General features: G+C 35.3%; 1 protein-coding gene across 9 annotated transcripts in view; it reads left to right on the top strand.

Annotated features, from left to right (window-relative positions):
* The window catches only part of DIP2 (disco-interacting protein 2), a 167,723-nt gene that overhangs the window by 95,154 nt on the left and 49,575 nt on the right, over positions 1-22,994 (top strand). For 5 of the 9 annotated variants that reach the window (XM_089645927.1, XM_089645925.1, XM_089645928.1 and 2 more), the window contains exon 2: positions 1,587-3,671. The exons of the other annotated variants lie outside the window; for them this stretch is intronic. In XM_089645927.1, coding sequence (XP_089502053.1) covers positions 1,763-3,671 — 1,909 coding nt within the window. In that variant the 5' untranslated portion in view covers positions 1,587-1,762. The remainder of the gene's footprint in view (positions 1-1,586; positions 3,672-22,994) is intronic. 9 annotated transcript variants of the gene reach the window in all.

The following is a 22,994-nucleotide window of genomic DNA, read 5'->3' on the forward strand; positions in this document are numbered from 1 at the left end:
AATGGAATGCACATTTATGCAAATTATTTTTACTATTTAAATGCGATACCGCAATTGGAGCGATCACCGCAAGTTTCAATCATAAAAACCGTTTTAACTCTTACCATTGTGATTTTACCAGTTGTCCGATTTTTTTATGTTATGTTGTGTTGGTACAAGATAAGATTGTGTTAGTATCAACGCGAAAAATAATAAAGCTAGTTTCTAAATGGTCATTATGTAATATTATCAACCTGATTCTTTCATTTCCACTAAATATTTTTCTAGTGTTTTAAAAACTGTGCTTCGTAATTGAAAATTGTTTTTGAGACTCTTTGTCATTAGATTTCATTATAGCTATTGCTAGTATGCAGAAGATAATATATTTGATGGTACTGATGTACGATATAATTGCGTAGTATCAACGGATTCTGTTTGCAACATCATACGTCTCATTCTTTACATTTCTCCAAATTGTTATTGTGTTCATTGATCGATTTTAGTTTTTGAAAGTTTCCCATTCTTCCACTATGATTTGTAATTGGATATTGATTTTAATAGGTTTTGTCTTTGTACTTTGTCATTATCGCTAGTTCAATGCCATATTCAGATATTCCGACATAATCTCCTTTCTACCTAGAACAATGCGGCCCAATATCAACTTAGTAGCCACGATAATAATTGAGTAATCCCCATCGATTGCTCAACTCGGACCCGTAAGTGACTTACCATCGCCGCCCTGAAAGTGGGTATTCAGAATTCAGATCGTGGTCACCTGTATAAGAATTCGGGGATATCTCGTCAGACGAAAATGACCAAACGGCCGTCTCCGTTCACACGGGCGAGCACATATTATTTCTTCTGCTCAACCCGTTTGTGGACCGTTATCGGCTTTCTATTATACTCGGCCGAATCGCCTGAGTAGAAGCAATTCTCTGCATCATCGAGGCATTACGGCCGGGCCTCTTGAATCTCCTCCGTTCATCGCGGGCCCACCGTTTCACAACATGTTCTGAACTGCTCCTTACATTAAATGTGATTGACTTTTAAGTTTCACCGTAGGGTATAATTTAACCCCTCCCCCCACTCCCCTCTCTGTATTCCGCTAACAAGGCATTAAATACAAACCACAATTATTATAAAATAATCTAATATTATGGTAGTTTTCAAAAACAATATCTACTGAAAACACACAACACTAAATTAATTATAGATTTTCGGCCTAGAGACGTGATGATGTATGACATGAGAAAAAAGATTTGGGTTGACCTTTGTATCATGCGTGTAGAAGCTTTACGTAATTGTCTTAGTTATGTACCATTTTAGTTTTGACATGCGAATTCAATATCTTATTTTTGTGGTAAACGTATTTGAAAATGTTGCCATGAACATACTGATTGAATGTGCCTTGTATTAAACACGCGAATGGTAGCGCAGTTTGTAAAACGTTGATCGCCGACTACTCGCTGTTCGTAGGGTCCGTTAAGATCGCATTGCGCAACTATTGGTGTTTTAACCTTATGAATTTACAATCGAATCGGTTTCGTTGGAACTTCAGACTTCCATAAATGTTATTTTATTAATTTCTTAACCTTTGAATACACAAGAACTTAATAACTGTACCGAGCCATGGCTTGTAAATATATAACAATATTGGGTAACTTTGAAGTTAAAAAAAGTTTCCAAACTAAGTTTTAAACGTGTTTTGTGTTTCGAAAAGTAATGATGACTAAATAGCGTATAATGGAGTGATCCACGTAAGTGGCCCAGCCGTTGTAATAAGATGAAGCCCCTATCATTTGAGAATATCAGACGGTTTATGGGCGGTGGACGTAAGAATCCTGAAAAGGAGACGTCTTTTAAAAGAAGTGATTCTTTCAAGCGAATATCTATCCGCAAGAATTATTTGGATCGGGGAGCAAAGAAAAAGCAGAAAAATGAATTGGCTAATGCACAATTGTTTCAAGAAGAAAGTAAGTTAGAGGAGTATCATATTACTCCTTCTAATTCAAGTAAAAAGAAAAGTAGTAAGGAGTCTAAAGTGGAGAATATTTACATGAAGGCTCCACAGTTTATGCTGAGGCCTGTAAATGATTACGAGAAATTGAAGGAAGAGTTTTCGGAAAGAAGTTCTTTAGCAAAAAATACACGGTCCCGAGAAGTATGTACTCAGACAGATGACTTTTCAGGCGACCTGGCCTCATCCAGGGAAGAAGAAATACTAGTCAACGCAGATTTTACTTCTTCCCTATTCAAACAAGACATCACTAGCGAAGTCGCTCTTGTAGATCTAAAAGATTCCGTTCCCCACAATAAGGAGGCTCCTAGCCCAAAACCGGTCAAAAAGAAGTCCTCCTGTGGTAACAGTATATCATATAAGAAATATTTCAACTTTACTTCTAATAAAACACCCGAGAAAATTATCATTCACGTTCCGGCATCCGAAGATCTCACGATGCCAAAAAGTGCGTCGACTGCTACGCACGCGCTTCCTTCCACACCGGGACTCCGCACCGACAAGGTTCTGTCCGCATTCCAGTCGGACGACGAGTCGCACTCTTTCTTGATATTTCCGGATAGGGAAGCGTCCACTAAACGGGATGATAGCGATGATTCCGCCGTTGAAATTTTCCCATCCAAAGATTCAGTTGAGATCCTCAAATTCGACCGGTCTCCCGTATTTTCACCGCGGCAGAACTTCCACCTGGCTTCCCCGCCGCCCTCGCTGATCCCCGAGACTAATTATGATTCCGTGAGGAATGAGGAGATGCGCTCCTTGTCCGTCAGCCTGGGCCGCATCTGGATGGATGTCCCGCTGGCCGCGTCTGCCGGTTCCCCGCCGCCGCCCAGTCCCCACTCCCCCGCGGCCGCAGAGCCTCGCGTGGCCCATAATTCCCTGGACAGCGCTCTCAAGGCGAATAAGGAGGACCCCGTTGTGCTCAGCGGTCTCCACAAAAACAAATCGACCAAAACCGGTATCGCTGACATGTTCTCTAGTAAAGATTCCGGCTTTTCTTTCTCTCTGTCGTCTCACAAGTTGACGGAATTCAGTCCCGAATACGATCGACCTAATTTCGCCGGAGGCTTTTTCAGAAGCAAAATGCATTTAAGCGGTGAAGTGGAAGGAACCCCGGAAAAGGGCCGCGGGTCGTACCGCAGGATAAGTTTTAAGTGTAAGAAAGGAATCCGTAATTCGTCCAAGAGAAAAAAACAGAAGAAATCTAAGAACGATATCTACACGGTCGTTATACGCAGACCACCCCGGTCGGCTACATCCATGAAATTACTAGACCCTTTGATATTCGTTCCTCCGGAAAAAAGAACATCGTCAGTTCGTCGGAACAAGTGTTATAAATACGGGGATGAAATTAGAATATGCCCCATCCCCGATTCGACTGTATCCTACGAAACGGAAGTGGAAACCGATGAAGACTTGTACGAGTACATCAGTGCGGATCTGACAACGGATACGCTCAGGTTCAGCAGTTCTGACGAGGGCAGTGGTCCACGGGAGATGGCGGTGCGGGACAAAGCGTTCAGCAAAAAGGTCAGCAAGGATCGCTCAGCTGAGCAGTCGGACTCCTCCCGGGAGCGGCTGCCCTATGTGCCGGCCGGCGTGTCTCCGGTGCCGGCGCGCCGCCCCGCGAGACGCCGACCCTCTCGCCTAGCAAGGCGCAAGTCCTCCAAGGGCGGTAAGTACCGTTCTTTAAACCTCCTCCCTTCAAGCTGAATGTTTTCTTCACCACAACTGGACTTGCTTTCATTTCCAGATGGTAATTCTCACGTTGCCCATTGAACTGATTATGTTTATGTAACTAAAGTACGCCGCGAATAATGTAATATTACATGCCCGGTCTGTCAATCCTTGTTAAACCGCGGATGGAGGGGAGTTAACTTTAATAGGTCATATGCAATTATGTGCAGTTCAAAAAGTTTGTAGTTGGTTGTAGCAACATGAATGTTTTGCAATATGAAATCTTATATTCACCTTGTTATTATTACTATGATTAGCTACTAGCACTAATATGATTGTCTACTTATTATTTATGGAACAAAAACAAATATGTTGATCAGGTATACACAACTTTTTTAGCCGGATGGTCAATTTACCAATATTCATATGTTCGCGTGCTGCTTGCAGTCGGTGACATCGCTACGATTGATTTGTTTTTCAATTTCTATACCGTACGAACATCCAGACTCAATAAACCAATTAATTTACTGCCATCTTAAAATTATTAAATCTCTAACTGCCAGACAAACTCGAAGCAAACACACTTGTAAATGTAACAATAATCTAAATACTAACTACTCTATTTATTCACCAATTGCAAAAATTCATCACCTTGCAAACAAGCACTGTGAACTTATTGATATATTGGTGGTAGTGGGTTTCAAAAAACTCAATTTAGACCTCGTTATTAACTTTTATTATTTATCGTCTATTCTTAAAATCTTGTCTCTATACCGTCCTACGAGTACATCACATACACTAGTGTTATTAACACATAAAACAAGATATTCCAGCAACAAAAACCTCAATGGCACAGTCACGGTTTAATTTTCTTGCTCCTGAAATATTTAATAATTTATCAATTTAAATAAAGTCAATAACCAAATATCACACTTTCAAAAAGAAGCTTGCCGACTTTTTGATGATTGAATGTGATAGCGTTAATAGCCTGTTTCTCATACTCAGATAATGTTGTAAATGTCGGTAAAATATAGGTGTGAATAAATAAGTATGTTCATATATGTAAGTATATGTATGTGTGTGTACATATATATGTATATATATATATATGAATATGAATATGTATGCGTCTATGTATATGGATATGTGTGTGAGTGGATGCATGCATGCACACATACACAACTAGAAAAATGAGTTTATTTATTATAGTTATATAATTATAAAAGAGTATATGATCCAATCCTGCATAATAGCATGCCTTATTCTTCTTTTTTTTAAAACATTTTTTCTTTCTTTTTTCTGTTTTCTATTTTATAATAGCATGTCTTATTCTTCTTTATTCTTTTTTATATTTCTATTTTTTTTATTTCCGTTATGAATTATCTACTGTAATCATTCCTATTTTCAACACGTTTATATATTTAGTTCATATGTTCACACTAGACCTCACATAACTATATTCCATTGGTCACCATGAAACAGGCAATCGCCTAGTGTGGTGATTTAATGTATCATATATAAATAAATGTTTTAATGTATTATCATGTATTTTATAAATAAAATAAAATAAATAAATATTAATGAATGTATACGAACATACTTGCTTTATGTATTATACTTTGATTTATTTACCATTTCAGGTCCTATTATTTAATTTCGACGTTAATTATACTATTGGTATTTTGCTATCATTTATAAATTAAATTATTGAAGACAATATTAGCGATTTCTAAACGAAAATCTGAAACAGAAAACTCAGAAAAGGATACGGTCACATCTAGGACTCGAACCCAGGACCCTTGTCTCTCCGATAATTAAATATTACAATTTGAGGTTTTAATCAATAAAGTTATTCCGAAAAATAAATATTTATAAATTAGTTTTTTCCATAGATACAACTGATATTATTTTTCTTCTTTTTAATTCTTCTCTTTTATAATATTAGTAGGTTTGGTCAAGGTATACCTTGTATTAGTAGGTATGTACCTTAAGAAGGAATGTACCTTGGAGAATATATGATGCAAATGCAAGGTAGCCGAACTCGGGGACGCCCAAGGATAACATTGCACGACCAAGTGAATCAGATACTTGAGTCGGACCATGTCAAGAGTCAGAATAATAGAAGCGTATGTATGAATTTGAATGAGGCAAGGAGTGTGCCTACCCCTGCGTGGAAACGGCGTGATAGTTAGTTAGTTACCTTAAGAGTATATTATTTTCCTGTTTTAGTTTTACTAGTTTGCAAAAAGCATGAATAATTGTTTGCATATACATACATACTTTTACCATATTTTATTGTATTAGTATTTGATTTTTTTTCATATACAGTTATGCTACTATCCTTGTATCCTGTTACACTTATATACATACATTGTCAATCTGCCTTGTAAAAGCCCGATAGGGCGTTAGTAAATAATAAATAAATAAAAAATTGAAATATAAAAATTCTAACCTAAAAAAATTATACAATGTAAAGAAACGATAAATAAATAAAAAAAAAAACATAGAATTTAATTATAACTTAAGTAGGCGACAGTGAAGTTTTTGGATCTTAGGTCAAACAAATAAATAAATATTGTTGTTTTTATTTTTTTTTTCAGACGAAACGAAATGGGCTCGAGGACCGCGAGTTGTGTCTCACTTATATAGATGCGTATGCGAATCAATATTATGAATGTGTGGTAAGCATGTCCCGTTATGACAAATCCGTAACTAACAACAGGCGACCGAAACGCGGGCAGGTCATCGAAGCCTGAAGTCGCTTGTCTCTGTGGCCTGGTGCCCGGTGTCTGAAATTGGTTGGTTTGCCGCCACTCGAGTCACATTTTCCGCTTTATTGGAGTTGGACACGACACCCGGAGTGGCCGAGCGACGTCTAATATATGCACGTCGCTCGGCGAATATTGATTATCATTCGAGCGGATTAAGTCGATGAGAGAAGCGGAAAAACGTACACCTTTTCCGACCACCAAACAAGGTATTATATTCAGTAGAATTATGTCGCGAGTCACGAAATAATCTGTAAGTTGACACGTTCATGTTAACACAAAAGAATTCGTCGGGTTAAGCGTAACCTTTCTGAACTCATTTAATATTCTAGTAATAGAATTATTTCTGTAGATTCGTCCGTCCCATATCTGTATTTTCTCTTATTTCCCAGAGAGTCTCAACAAAAGATACACCGTAAACTAATCATCTAACTTAAGTTGATACACAGAAACCTAGTTGCTTTATGAGACGACAGTAAACTCAGTAGACATTCGATACATTGCATATTGTGGATTTTTTTTTATTTATTAAGGCGATGCCATACGCAGTAATGAAAAATCATGTGTTTTTGTTTTGAAATTTTGGTCGCCTAGAAATCTTTCAGATGCTTTAATTAAATACTGCGAGTAGAATACATCTTGGCCTTTGAAATAATCGAGTATTTTTTAGATAAGTCTTTTTATAAGCCCAGAAAATAATTATGTATGAGGCCTATGAAAACTACTTAAAAGTTCAAAATCTCCTACTTACGAACCCATTTTCGGTTATGATTTTATGGTATAATGTGGCAAATTAAGTTGTTTATAAAATGATCGAAAAAAAAATTAAATATTTATGCCTGAACATCCACAAAATAAAATAAAAGGCACTGTTTGGCCTTGTTTTTTTCTTGCATAAATCAAAACAGGCGGATGGTGTTAAGCGGGAATTTAAACCTTATCGCCATCTACGTAAGGGTTTTTATTGATAGCGGCTCAATTTAAAATATTTCACGACGTAGTGCATCGCCTTAAATAAGTACATACCACATTAAATAAGTACTTTTCTAATATTGTTCTGATAACTTAAAATTAAAAAGTTTTTTTAAATACATTTATACTCTCCGTTTTAAGGTTATCTGGAAGGAGATTGTAGATTTGTACACCCTCGTGGCCAATGCCTCTTGCCACTTTCAGTCCTTACAGTATTTGTGTACAATTTGTTATGTTGCCTAGTATAATGTTCGTGTACTTGTGACGTTTGTTTAAATGTTGTGTTTGTGTGTATAAGTCCATTTTGGATTTTGTAGATTAGGAGGCATATGTTGTATTATTTTTGGATGTTAGCAAGCAAACGTAATGTCCCTGTGTGGTTTCTTGTGCCAGGGCTTTTGATGCTCCATCCAATTGTTGCACGCCTTGACAGATGATAAACTAGTTGTCAACGTTCAGCTCTCATTACTTCGTCGTGTCTGGCATGCCTTTCGACAACTTCATTTGACGGTATAAATTTTGCAGTCATACCATATTCGCTGCGTAACATTGGCACTTACACTGTTGCAGCTGTAGTTGGTTTCCCCTAGCGAAACTAACTAGTAAGTCACTAACTAATATTCAGAACTAAATTTGGTTCAGCGACTCTATTAGCGATGTCCGAACTTCGACCATAAATTAATGTTATTATGAACACTGACAATCGGGTAATGATAGTGCGCCCCGTTGGGCTGTCAACAAACGGAACTCGGAATTATGTCACGAATATCACACCCATCTACGTGAATTAAAATTCGTGTTACTTTTGTGTAGATTGTTTATCATTTCCAGTAATACGGTGTTAAAAGGTTGGCACAAACTAGATACTGGGTGTATGAGCTGTAGGTACCCCTGAACTGTCTAAATAATCTAGCCTTACCACGGCAATGGGATTTCTTAGGTCATTTGGACACAGATACTTAAAAGCGAGTTTTGTGCGCTTAGCATATGCGTCGCTTGTGAGTGATTTTTGCTAGTGTTCGCACACAAAGCGACTCGTCGACTACGGGCGTCAGTTGCACCGTTGCACGCTACTGACAGCGCTGATTACGCTAGTTGCACACGCGTCTACTATTCGTTTGACAGAAATGGTGTGTGAGTATAATATGAATGTTAAATTTTTATGTTATGCTAGAGAATTTCGGGACATGTTTGTTTTTGAAGTAGCTTAATTGGCGACCAGTCGCCTTTTAGATTTTTTCGGCGCCGATTCTCGCTCTGAGTAGCCTAAATGGCGATATATCGCCCTTGTTGGCAACACTGGTACTGACGTTTATACATTCCGAATGAAGAAAAACGAACGTTTGCGCTAGTCTCACGGAAAACGAATTCGGAAATCGAATACAGAAATCGTATGTATGCGGCCAGCCTAAATGATTTCTCTCCAGAAGTGACCCCCCGACCCCGCGAGTATGTAACCCGCCCGGGCATGTGATTTATACCAAGCAGGATCGTGGCAGTCGTGAGTTCAACTCAAACTAAATAAATTTACAATTGTAATGCCTTTATCTACTTTTAAAACATTTTTTCCACAATTAATTTTATTGTACACACGATTTGTCGTCATAAGTTTTATTGTAGATTATCTTCTTCAAAGTTTTGCATTATGCGTGTGATGGTGAAATAAAATTATTTTGTTTCTAAATTTCTATATCAATCATCTTATTGCTTCTATGCTTTATGCTTATTTTATTATTTGGGCACAATGAATGTTTAAAGTATAATGTGTCTCCTGTTCATACAAGGAATTAGCTTATATTTAATTTATTTTAATATCAACTGTATAAAATATATCATATACAGTAAATTATAAACAGTGGCACCAGAAAATATACAATGAACAGAAACTCTAGATGGATATAAAAAGTTACAGATACAAGTACATGCAAAACTTATAGGTAGACTAGGTTAGATTAGTATTGATTGAAATATATGATAGTATAGATACATGATATATAATATATTACAATAGTAAAATGTATGCATTTATTTTCTGGTTTTGATTGGAAGTAGGTAAGTGCCAATCAAGCTGTTGGTTCACCGTATTGACTATTATTATTGACCCAAGTTTCCTCAGTTGCCAAAGGCAGTTCATTTTATATACATATTTATTTGAATTTTTACGTAAGTATGAGTAGACTTACATTTTATTGGTCATGATTTAAAAGATATGATATTAAAGCCTTTCTGTACCTAGCTTCTGTGCAGTTAAACAGATCCGCTACATCTGCGTACCTATTACTAATTGTTGCCATATTATACATGTTTCTGTGGATAGACAAAAGGTCCTTACACATTATTTGCGTAATAGATGGGATTTTACAAGCCTCTATATGATATTATTTACACTCTACTGTCAAAAGAAATTTTATATGACAACACTCCACCACATGAGTACACTGGTAGAGTTGAGGACATTAATTTCTACGTGGGCAATTAAAGCTGTAAAGATTTATAAGAAATAGATAGGTGTCCATTAAACTAAGCCAATTTTCAGTAAATTGGTAAATTAGTAATTTTTATTTTTTCAATAAATTGGTAAGTAAGTAATATTTAATTAATTGTTGGCATAAAACCCGTCTCCCTTACAATGTTCACTCCAAAAGTTGTCAACTGGAATGTTGAAAATTGTATGCGAGAATATTCTTTAAAATGTGTTTTGATTTTTGCGTTAACAGTAACCCCACCCCTTCCGAGGTTCTGGTGGTTTTGGAAATGCGGATAAACTTATCTTTCCTCCTGTGCAAATTTCTGTATTATTTCTCCCTTGCACTTCAAGACATAATGTAACAGTCGTTGCACTGGAGTGGTGTTAGTTCCCTTGTGGAAATGATGGCCTGACCTATTACAATTTTCGGTCATATCATGCATTTTGGAAAAAGATACAGTGCAGCAGCCCCTAACCTCCCCCATACCGATTTTGAACCCAATTGGTGGAGAACTCTAAAATTCACACAAATACGTGAATCGGTTACCGGACAAATCAGAGCACTCTTGAAATTGAACAACATGAAACTTACATAGAACATAGAAACGTATCTCCAAATGTATGTTTTAGATACTCCATTCCCAGGTTTCCTGTTGCTTCGCTTTAGTATCTTAAATACAGTTACCATTCCCCTTGACTCCCTGCAAGGATCCGCTTGATACCGTTTCCATTCAATTTTCACAAATATGTATCGACATTTTATTATATTATTCTGAATATTGAAATGCAGAGAGCATTCGTAGAAGATATCCAACAAAATGCAAATCCTATATATTAACATTTAAATGCTCTCGTTTATTCAGATGCTTCAGAGAAGCTTCAGAATAAGTTTTGCTTGAGCATTTTACCTTTCTGTTTTGTGGCTTATTTTGCCAGCGCATGTTATATGTAATCTTTTTTTAAAATTATTACTTTTCGCTCTGCGTAATAATTTGATTTAATGATTATTATTTTCCCTTTAAAGTATTCCTTTAGAATCATATTGAACAAACCCATTAGTAATGCAATGAACACAAAATAATACTTTTCTGTGTAATATTACACAACATTTTTTTATAAAATTACGTAACACTAACAAATTTATGTTGTGTGTTTTTTGCCCACTCTTTTTATCTCGTCATCTTTTTACATTCAAATGGGGACATTAATAATGTAGTTATGTTACCTTAATGGAAGAGTTGTCGGCCACCCCCCTCAGGTAATAATAATAATGAGAATCGTGTTTATTAATTGAATCCCCAAAATTTCCCCAAGACTTAGCGTTTTATCAAACAGCTGGACATATACTGGATTAAATAAGCACCTGTTACGAAATCACTTTCTACTCCTGTGCACCTCATTAGAAATACAGTGAACTTCTTTAGAAATGCTGTGGACCTAATTAGAAACACTGTGCATTTTATTAGAAACACTGTGCACTTCATTAGAAACACTATACATGTCATTAAATAATTTTACAATTATTTACCAACATCAAACTGAACGGTTCACAATTTGTAATGATCTCCTTTACTGCCTTGCGAGTGTATGATAAGTTGAGAGAGAATTGTTAGTTGAAACTTGTAACAACTGTCGCGTCGCATTTTTAAGATTGTACAAATTTTAGTGAAATATCCGAGAACTTAAAAAAACCTTTTTATTTATCCTGATTATTTTTTATTTATTTAGTCCATTCGAGACGATCTTATTTATATCGATCATCCCAATCGAGCTTATTTGGTTTTTCGATTCTCTCAATAAAACTTAATTAGTTAATAAATCATCTCAATTACGCTAATTTCTTTCATCATTCCTATTCGAGTTTGTTTAGTTCATCAATAATTGTACATAATAATCGAACTTATTCATTTCATCGATCGTCCTAATTGAGCTTCTTTAGTTCTTCGTTATTCCTAATCGAGCTATTTAATTCGCCAATATTCCCAATCGTGCTCATTTATTTCACCGCCCATCTAGCAGTTATTTCTTCTTTCAGCGGTTAATTATTCGTTGTCGTCGGCCGCAAAGCGATCTCAGCCTCGAGAGTTCACAGTCTACTGGAGGATAAGTTAGCTCGGCGCATTGTAATCCCCGTGATCCGGCATGGCACAGCACAGTGCTGCGTTTACAAGGCTAGGCCCAAAGTAAAATTAAAAACAAAACAAAAAATTTCACAAATAATTTCTACAGGTTGATTGACGAATGCATGGCGCCTATCAGTAAAAATATTTCTCAGAAACAAACACGAAAACTTGATGCTCTGAGGTTTACCAATTATAGAATGCATTTTATTTAATGGCCTTGTCCATCGTTACCTGTGATTATTTCTGAGAAATATTATTATTATTATTATTATTATTATTATTATAATTATTTGATTGACAGTTTTTGTGCCTAATAATGGGACCGCAGCACAATACGCAAATTCCGGCTGAGAGCGACCACTTATCAAGGAACCCGAGGGGGAGCCCTCGCGGTGTTTGCTTCCGTGCGATTATCAGACCTAACACATTTTTTTAAACACAGTTTAATACACACATTAGTAGGTAGTCAAATGCTTGGGTTTTACTTCCCACATGTTGTGAAATCGTTAAAAGCGAATTTATTTCAATTTTCCGTTTTTATAGAAACTTTTCTTTACTACCCGGCTTAGCCAGAGTTTTGACCCTGTTTTTTTCTTCTTCTTATTGTTGTATATTTATGTCACCAGCAGTTGATACCTTTTCTTGATTTACGGTTAAATGGATATTTCAAATCTCTATTGCCTATTGAAATGTGACGTTTTGAGAAATCCCACAAAGAAAATCTGTGTAAATGGTAACTCTCGCTTTTTCAACCGCTCACTATTTTCTCGTAGTTAAGAATAGATTTAACTATATATTATGTATTTTATTTATTTGTATATATTTTTAATCGCTATGTATCTTACCACTTAAGGAGTGATGCTTTTACTTTTCATACGCTTCCTTTTAAAAGTTGCAAAGCTTGGATAATTTACACGGAAAAAAGGACTATTGCTAATTTATTAAGATTCTCTTCAATTTGTTGGTAATTCCTGTTAATAACGGGATTGCAGGCCGCGTCCTTGAGGTAATTTGCACAAACACGGCGCTATACAAATCATCCAAATATTATTATTACGAATAAATTAGTTTTCCTGATAAACTTTTACTAAATTACGAATATATTATCATGATGTCGGAAGACGAATATTTTTGCATTACAACGAAAATTCTTTCTATCATCATGACATAGTACCAAGGCCATCGATAAAACGTTTATGATCGTGATTGGTTTATATATTATTGTTCAACATAACTTGCTGTGTACTGTAGCGTTATGTATTCCAACACATTTGTCAGAACTACTTTCGTAATATTAGATCTGCCAAAAGAAATACGAACAATGGGAGTTTTTCATACCTCTTTCTTCATATCATTATGTTTGAATAGCGCCCCGAAGAACGGGATGCAATTCGTTTGTCGATTCATAATTAATATTTTTATTCTTTGTACAACGCCTGTAATCTAGCCGCGTATTTTTCTCCGACGAGAATCCTTTGATCTGGTTTAGAAAAAAGATTTCATTCATTTTATAAAGCTTTTCCGCCAGAGTAGGAGAACGTGTCGAGAGTCGAGGGTGGCGGGTAGGCGACGGTGGAGTTTGTGCGGCACTAGACGCAGGAGTACGTAGCGTCCCACTATAAGCGCCTGCCGGAACACGATGCGCCATGCGGTACTCCTACACCGAGGGTAAATGGTAAATACATAATCACTCCTTTGGCGGCCGGAAGTTATCGAGCCATCCATTAAAACTGACAAATTGTATCTGACGATGTGTTGCACTTTTAAAGCTGCACTAAATACTTTGTTTTCTGTCCTTCGGTCTGAATTTTCCGTCCGCGCTACTTGAAATATGGGGACCAATCTTGTCTTCTTGAGTAACACAACTAAATTACTTAATGTACTTCAGAAAACTTATCCAAATTAGGAGATTGTCTTCTAAATATTTTAGTACATTTTCTATTGTTATATCCTCATTTATCCAATATATCACGTAAAGGTTCGGCAATTGTTTTTTTCTTTGAAATATCTCCCAGAGCATTAGTTTTAGTGTTCATTTATTTGTTTACGGAACCCATTTGAGGCTGACATTTTAATGACTGCTAGTTGCTAGTTCCGCTTAACTGTTTATCACGTCAGTATGGCGATCCACAAACGTTGATATTCCCATTAACATGGGCGTAATTTGCGATGGTTTTTAGTAACGCTGCACTGGGTAAACACTGTCTCCTCCACGCGTACGTGTGTGGACATAAAAACGATTATTTTACGCGGCACAATACTGTGGTTAATTATGCAAGCCGCAATTTTCTTGTCGATGAATGGTGCCGCGTTGTGTTTGCTCCAGCATGTTTAACCCTTCAGTACTTTCATCACATTTGTTCAGTTTGCAATGTTTTCTGTGTATTTGAAATGCGCTACATACCTCTTATTTTTTCAATTTTCCGTAAAAACAAATACTGGTTTAGAAACTAGATAAAATTATCTTTCCAGTATATGCATTTAAAATAAACATTACTATTTCTAAATAACAAAATTTTAATTTCAAACGTGAAAAATGTTGTCTAAAACGCTAACTAATTGTTGTATAAAACACATTCGATTTTTTTGGGGAATTTTCACGATACCTGTACCTTCACTTTTATCTCGTTCATATAATAAAAAATAATTTTGAAATTAAAATTATTTATTACGATAGCGGCGTGAAATATGAATTATTCATTTTGTCTATTTTTATGATTTTATTACGGGATTCCATTATAAATATTTGAGGCAAACTGGAAAGAATTATTATTTATCTTTTGAACGTCATACAAATTATGTATAATATATGTATGGCCCTCAAAAGCTGGAGGGGTTGATAAAGCAAAACGTTGGTTTTCCTGCTGTTGACTATCCAGTACACAGGGCTTGCTTCTAATGGGCCGGGCGGCGCACTGAGCTCCTGGCCGATATTGGAAAGCTTGTGTAGACACAGTCTCGCTGGATATCTGGCGATCCGTTGGTAAACACACCTGGTGTTGGCACTCCCCTCCGGGAGAGAGCACCTATGCCTTTTCTTTCTACTTATGCTGCTTTGCGATGCCCGCTTAGTGTTCAAATCGATAACCAGGATTTCCGCGAAAGCAAAAATTTAAGGTAACGATTTGATATCTACAAGATTTGTTTTCGTACACGTATAACATCTATCTATCTATAAAGTCTATCGTCATTATATTTGGAAATATAATATCAATAGGATCATCTGTAATAACGTCGTGTATTATTATCAGTTTTTTTCCTCTTTAAATCACATCAAATCCCGTACCATCAAATCCAATGGGTAACCACACTTGCTTATCCAATGTTATTCTTTGTAATTGCATATGTTCTCACAATTTCAATTTCCCCTCCCCATTCCACCCCATAGAGTTACATGGCTGTAGGTTATTTTGATATTATTTTTATTTATTTGTGTTGCATCGGCGTGATTAAAAAATATGTTTAATTGTTGAAAAATCACAGCCTTGTAAACTTGAATTACTTTATTTTTCCGCCTGGTTTGCGAAGAGAGTCGGTTAACTTTGTTAAATTGTTGGTACATACGTATCTAAATTAATCGTAAATTCTGTACGGGTTAGTTTGGAAAATGTATAAGATTTCCAATGAAAAAAATAAATTTAACAATAATATTTTGAGCTATTTATATGATTACAGATTTTCACGGCCATGGTGATTAATTTTTGGGTTATTACAGGGAGAAAGATGAGTATTGCTAAAATATTAAAATTCGGTTGAAAACGTGATTGCAGGCCGTTTCCTGTTAAGGTGAAACTTAATGCTAAATCTCTATTTTTATTAATCTTTGTAACGAATTTGTGTCATTATGAATACCAAGAAATATGATTTAGATAAATTGAAGGTTTTCCTATCGTTTCGCTTGAGTAGAATACAAATTAAAAAATAAAATACTCAATAAAAAATATAAATGTAAACTACAATTTTTTTTTTCAATAGAAATGTGTGAACGCGTAAAGGATATAACTTTAAAGAAATACGGTATAATAATTAAGATTATCTGTGGCAGTTTCACTTGATTAAATTTGCTTTCTTATAAAATTATTTACAAAATAAATAAAAGCACTTTTGTTCTTGAACTCGAACGTTTCTAGACTCCGTTTGTCAAGCGATTTTAATGCCTATTACCTACAATATAAGGTATACCAAGAATATACACATTTTTGGCTTATGGCTTCCTCTGAAACTTTTAGTACATTCCTAATATATCGGAACACACGTTCATGCACCTGCATTTGTTCTGATTATATGTGATAACGAAACGCAAAAATATAATGATTTTTAGGAACACGTTTTCCGACATCGCGAATATACTTTCCTTTTTTGCTGAAAGTTTAACAGGAAGCCCGTGAATCCATTCATTAAGGGCAATCCAGTTTTTAACTGGATAGCGAATAATTTGAAGAGATTCTTAATAAATTAGCCATATTTTGTACCAACAAGTTTAGTATTCTCCGTGTACGCCGTGTTGGATTTCCTGCTTATTTTGCCAACGTTTCAGACAGCGTTACAGTGTCCATCATTTTTAATTTGATTTTGATTTGATTTGCTCTCATAATGGACCTTGTAAAGCTTTCCGAAACGCTTCCTAAATATTGAGGAAGCGCTACACGGTAAAATAACCTAAAAATTAATCACGATAATTTAACGATCTTTATGAAATACATTCCATCATTTAGGTAAAATGTTCGAAAATGCCTTCACTGGTTTTCAAAATGCGCTTATTCCATACATTTTGGTATGTATTTCATAGATTTTAAAAGATTAAAGTTTGAGGATTTTGTCTCTGTAAACATTATACATTTTCCTAACTACAGCCGTTTGGAAGTTACAAATAAATGAATCATTATTTTAGTAATACCTACTACAAAATGATGTTCGTGGCCATTTTGAGTCTGAAAATTAATTGAAAATAGTAATTTTGATAATAAATAAACATTTTTCTCAACAATAATAATTGTTCTCATGTGTTACCGATGCCAGAAGACTTTTGGCCCCGACGCCTTACCTCGACGAAGGGGAGCTTGATACGACAATATTGTACTCGCCGAATAAATATAAACGGCGATAAGTTCCTGCCACCGCTATTGTTTTGGTCCGTAGCTCCGATCTCGGCTGAAAATGCTGACGGAACAACAATTCAATTCGGAACAACGTCGGTTACGGTCCGGATGCATTTTCACAATCCCTAGCAATTTATTTTAATCCGAAGTCGGCGGCTTTCTTTTTTAATCCAAAAGGGCATGCTTCAATGAAATCACACGTCAGCAACACCTCCTTGCCGGTGTTACATACTTATTTGACATGTCTATAATTTATGTATCAAATATTTATCGAACGCAATAGAAGAAATGGTTTATCGACAAATATGGGAAAAAAATCGTTAGTATATAAGTCTGTCAGTGTGCGTTAATAACTCACCAAGTGAGTCAGAGGAATACGGGGTAACGCTCACTGTGCCACGATGCGCAGTTGTCAGTAGTTAACGGCGGTCTGCCGGCAGTATCGACGTACCATGCGTTTTATGCGTGGCTGGAAAAATGATTTACATAAATAATAAATAAAAACTCTTCATTATTATCCAACTAAAAATGTCACATGAATTCTGAATGTGTACTCTGTGTACTGAGTACACAGCACTGGAGCTCGAGGGATTTTTTCGCACGGCATTAAAAGGGTTAATAAAACATGTACCAGATTTCTTTTTTCGAGGTTCAATTGTGTTTCGGCATGATTATTTTAAGGTACCAATATATTATTGTAAGTTATCCCCGTGACTCTTAGGACGGGTTGTTTCGGAGAATTGGAACAATTCATCAAATTTCAACGTTCATTTACGGGTTCTGTGAAAGTCCTATTCAAATTCTGTTATTATAACATTATTGGCTAGTTGCTTGACAGAACTGAAATAAAAACAGAACTTAAAAATATCATTCACAGAACTTGAAAATTAACTTTGAAATTTGAAGAATTGTTCAAGTTCTCCGAAACAACCCGTCCTTACAGTCGTTTATTCAGTTTTTTTAATATTATTTTTTACGGTTTCATCCAATAATAATAACACAATAAGTACTATATTTTGCAATTTTAACGGGATTATTAAATAAATGCACAATTTTAACGGTGAACAGTGTTTACTTTTGGTACAATCAATTTGCAATATGACACGTACAAGCAGTTCAACAATATAAGACAGTGTAATAAACTTTTACAAGCACTTTATGGCTTCACTGAGAAACAGGTTACACCTATACAGTTCCTCCCAGAGGAACGTAATAAGTTCCCTTAACCCTTTGTTTTACTAAAAGGGTTTCAGCGAGTATTTTCTCTCTCCGGGTTAGCTGAACTCCTAAGCAGACAGTTTACGAAGCGTCACTTCGGTCAGACCTGCCAGAGGCACCGGGAAGCAACTAGCTCCATTTCATTCTTATTTGGCATGAAGTGATGAATCATTTAAATGTACTGAATTTAAAATTAATTTTCTTTATACACTAGTACCAATTTTGACCTCATGCGGGTGTTTAAAATGTAACCTGACTAATATAGACTTAGACGCCTTGTATTTTCTCTGTAGGGAAAACAATTGTTACATAAAATACCCTACTAAATGCAACTAGCTGTCTGGTATTGAAACGTGACCTATTATTGGTCATCACAGCACTTCCAGATATCACATCTGTGAGTCAGAGCGGCAGGGTGAAAAACCTATCATAACATCCCTCGCCCTTATTTTATTAGTAAGAAACGAAGCGATGTGGAAATTAGACAGTATACGAGATACGCTCGGATATATTAGATGATTAGTAATTAGATGATTTGTAACAGTTTACTAATTCACTACACATGTATTTTATGTTTTACATTAACATTTCTAGGTTTAACTTGTTCTGATGTAGTGACAGAAATGTACAAAAAATATTGCACTACAATGCGATTGACATATTAGATTATATTTAAATATTTGAAGAAGAAGACCAGACAAAATATACGTTACTTAGGACGGGTTGTTTCGGAGAATTTGAACAATTCATAAAATTTCAACGTTCATTTTCGGGTTCTGTGAAAGATTTATTCAAGTTCTGTTTTTATATCATCGTAGGCTAGTTGCTTGACAAAACTGAAATAAAAACAGAACTTGAAAAAATCTTTCACAGAACTTGAAAATGAACGTTGAAATTTGATGAATTGTTCAGATTCTCCGAAACAACCCGTCCTTAACTTTTAATTTTGAAAAATACGTACTTATTATAGTGAACGTAAGTGGGAGACTATGGAATATTAGTGAACGTATGTCTTTGATGAATGTACGACGTTACCAGAACGTAGGTTACAAAAGCCTGTTTGCTTGTACGAGAGTCTCTTTGAATATTATACTAACTATCGGAGTCTACATTTTATTGTATCTTTAAACGAACAAAACACAAACATTATTCTTGTTGAAGAATAAATATACTATTTAGTCAGTCGCTTGGCTTGGCTTTCTTCGGGGCGTCTTCTGCAGTCAGGTATTTCAATTTAATGGACCAATTGTTGTGTTTCATGGGGTATGAAGGTATTTTTTTAAACTTCGCCTAATCTGATTCCCTAACAGTTCTATAATAATATCACGGACAATGTAGAAATTTTCTCTTTAGCTGAACAATTTAACTTTGATGGATTCAAATTGAATCAGTTTTTAACTGTATTATGATAATGTGAACAGCGAAATTTGAATAATACTGTTTTATTCTCGTTTGAAAACGAATTAGTTTTCCGAATACTTAGGCAGTGAAATTTCGAACCTGTAAAAGTAAAGTTTACTTAGATATGGTAATAAAGAATAAATTTCACATAGTCGAACATAAAGGAACATCAGCTCTCCTTGGGGAAGTGCACAATCCTTTATCTCCTGAAATGGAGCATCGTGATGGTTAGCTACGAGTAGATAATAGGATTGTTACCAACCTACTAAACACATTATTTCAAAATATGTTCTCTCGTGATTTCTTAATTGATTTGACATTTACGTAACAGCCAACTTCTTGCTAATAATAATGAAAATTAAAAACGCCCAAATAATTGAGAACAAGGCTTCTAATCACTCATTCACTCCAACCCATTTTCCCAGTTTATTTTTTAATGTTTACACGATCAATCATGTTCAGTAATAAAGCCTATTATGCACTACAATTACCTCCAGTGTGATGCTTGGATCTAATGCCAAGTCATTAGCGCGCTCGGCCGCAGTATCCTGTGAATCTATGACGAGAGATGAAATCAACCGCTTGAGAGCTGACCTATCATTTGTAATGGAGAAAAGTAAACGATCTCGAGCTTAATTATGTTAATTCATTCGGTTTACGTAAACTGGTCCAGATTCTGTATCAAGTGTTATTAGTTATTATTATTGAGGCGCTTGGAAAAAAATAGCAGTCACGGGATGCCTGGCAGATGTGAAATATCGAAATTGATTTTTACTAAAGGAAGTGAAAATGAAAGTAAACAAGTCAATTTTATTGACCATAAAACAATTATTTTATTATTATTAAAATATGTACAAGGACATGTATTACAAATTAAAAACTCGTGATCTGTGCCAATTTTAGTGAGAATATAAGCAAATATTCCGCATAGAGTTTTGGCGTCCGGGAGGAACGAGTCGACGAGTCACAAGAGAGGCTGAATGAAGCATCATTCCGTGCAAAAGCGTCGTCCCATTTCCATGTAATAGCGTCGTCTTCTCACGTAGGGGGTTTACCTAGGGGGTAAAACCGTCACGCAAGTGACGGTTTTACCCCCTAGACGCGCCAAAAGAATTTTCGCAAAAAACATGACCGTAACTTTCTCGGCTTTCAAATTTAACTGTTTATATTACCTGGACGGATGAATCTTGCTGCAGCAGCTGGTCCAGTTTCTCCACAACCTAGAATTCTTGCTGCAGAGTCTCCATCTTCTATCTTCGTTTCACCTGTTCCTGCTCTTCATTTTACTTAACGTAACTTCACTTTATTTTTGTAATATTTATATTTTATGTAATACCTGCATCAACTGTAAAGCAGCCCTGAGGTGATATCTCACAAAAGCGGCGCTATGCAAATTGTCGAATAAATTAATTAATTAATCTATGAATTCCAAATGCCACAATTTTCTACCAAACTAGTTGCAGGTGGTCAATAATTTATTATGCAAGCCGAATTCTTGTAGAATTCCTATCGGTGTATGGTTTTTTTTATTAATCCACTAACAATAAAGATTCATTAATCAGTTACTTCAACCAGGAGCACTATCTTTGACTTTTTGGTTCTGCTATTTTCGGTAAAACTGAATAACATATATTAAATATTTGTACTTATTTTTCTAAACACATCTAAATTAGAAAGTTCAAGTTTTTTACGAATTTCTGTTCTGAAAAAGAAATCGTGTCCATATTTTTTAAACAATTGAACCTTTTCATTAATAAAATAGAAAAACGTTACATATGCCCCTATTATTAAGCAAATTGATTTTTTTTAAATATTTTGCAAAGCCCAGACCAGCATTTTACAAATTAAAAATCATTTTGCTAGAAAGGCGACTTGTCATAAAATAAATTTTTAGTTTTTTTTTTTGAGTTTTATGATTTAACTCCCCATTACGTAAAATGTCATTTGGGCTCCAATGCTATAATTACTACAGGCACAGGACTTTTGTTGTTCCGAGATAGACTAACTAAACTAGACTAGATAAACTAACCTACAATTGGTAAAGGAGATCGAAAAATAATTCTGCTTTTTAATAACTGTCCCCTGACGTCATGGACCTAAAAAGCCCAAGCATAATTTGAGAACAATTTAAAGCCGCGGGGGAGGGGGATGATCTATGAAAAATGCCAAAACCTACTTATTTTTTTTAATGACTTATCCCATTCCTTGTCTCATTATGCCCAAAAATCATAAGCCGTTATAAATACGTTCACAACACAAACAAATAATAGTTCATTATGCACCACTTCGCATACAAGTTGTATATTTATTATTAGTTATGTTAATTATTAATGTACATTTAAAATATAGTAAACAAACAAATAACTAAGAGTCCCACAATTTTTTACTTTTTATTTATTTTCATGCTGACGCCTCCTACTAAAAATACAACGCCCTGAAACTCCATTCTTCTTTATCGTGTCGGACCTGGTGTTTTTTTGTAATTTTACAACAATTTATTACAGTTGTGTTGGGTTCATCCTTGCATTAACACATTAAATGTAAATATCGTTTTAGCACAAACCGTAAACTTGCACTTTTAATTTTATTTGCATTCGATGTTATTTATGTTAACATACTTTACGTTCTAAGGCTAAGTCATCGATTTTGTACGGATTTAAAACTTCCTAGATCACAATGCCGGGACATTAAATGAAATCAGCCTCCAACTTGTATGAAATTTCAAAAAAAAAAATTAAAATAAACTCAATAATTTTAAGGTGTTTTAATAAATAAGAATAAATTGAAAAAAATGTAATATCCCATATACGTAAGTTAGGAGGCTGCTTTGAATGAGTGTCCTGGCCTTGTGATCTAGGAGGTTTGGATTTACCCTCAGTGGCACGAATAGAAATATCTGTTATTTCGTCAGACAAGAAACCTTAATAATATGTATTTAATAATATTTGATTAATTTATACAGGGTGTATCGGCACGTACCCGACAAACTTTAACCAGCTATTCCTTAGCATATTTGGAGTAAAAAATCTTATGTGCACTTTGCTGTCCGGTAACGTTTTTTTTAATAAAAAAATTATTATTCATATTTTCACCACATGTCACCACTGTTTTATCCTTTGTCAAAGTTTGAAAACCCATCTGGCAATATTTTATTCGAATTCCGTTGAATAATGCACGTGTGTACCTATATTGGCGCACTTTTACAATCACAACGAAATGACACGGCACCATTCGTCTCATTTTTAACTATTATTATTTAGTGTGTGCGAAAGA

This window comes from Hesperophylax consimilis, chromosome 23 (assembly GCF_061612785.1).
Source record: "Hesperophylax consimilis isolate HC1 chromosome 23, BYU_Hcon_1.0, whole genome shotgun sequence".
Lineage (NCBI taxonomy): Eukaryota > Metazoa > Arthropoda > Insecta > Trichoptera > Limnephilidae > Hesperophylax > Hesperophylax consimilis.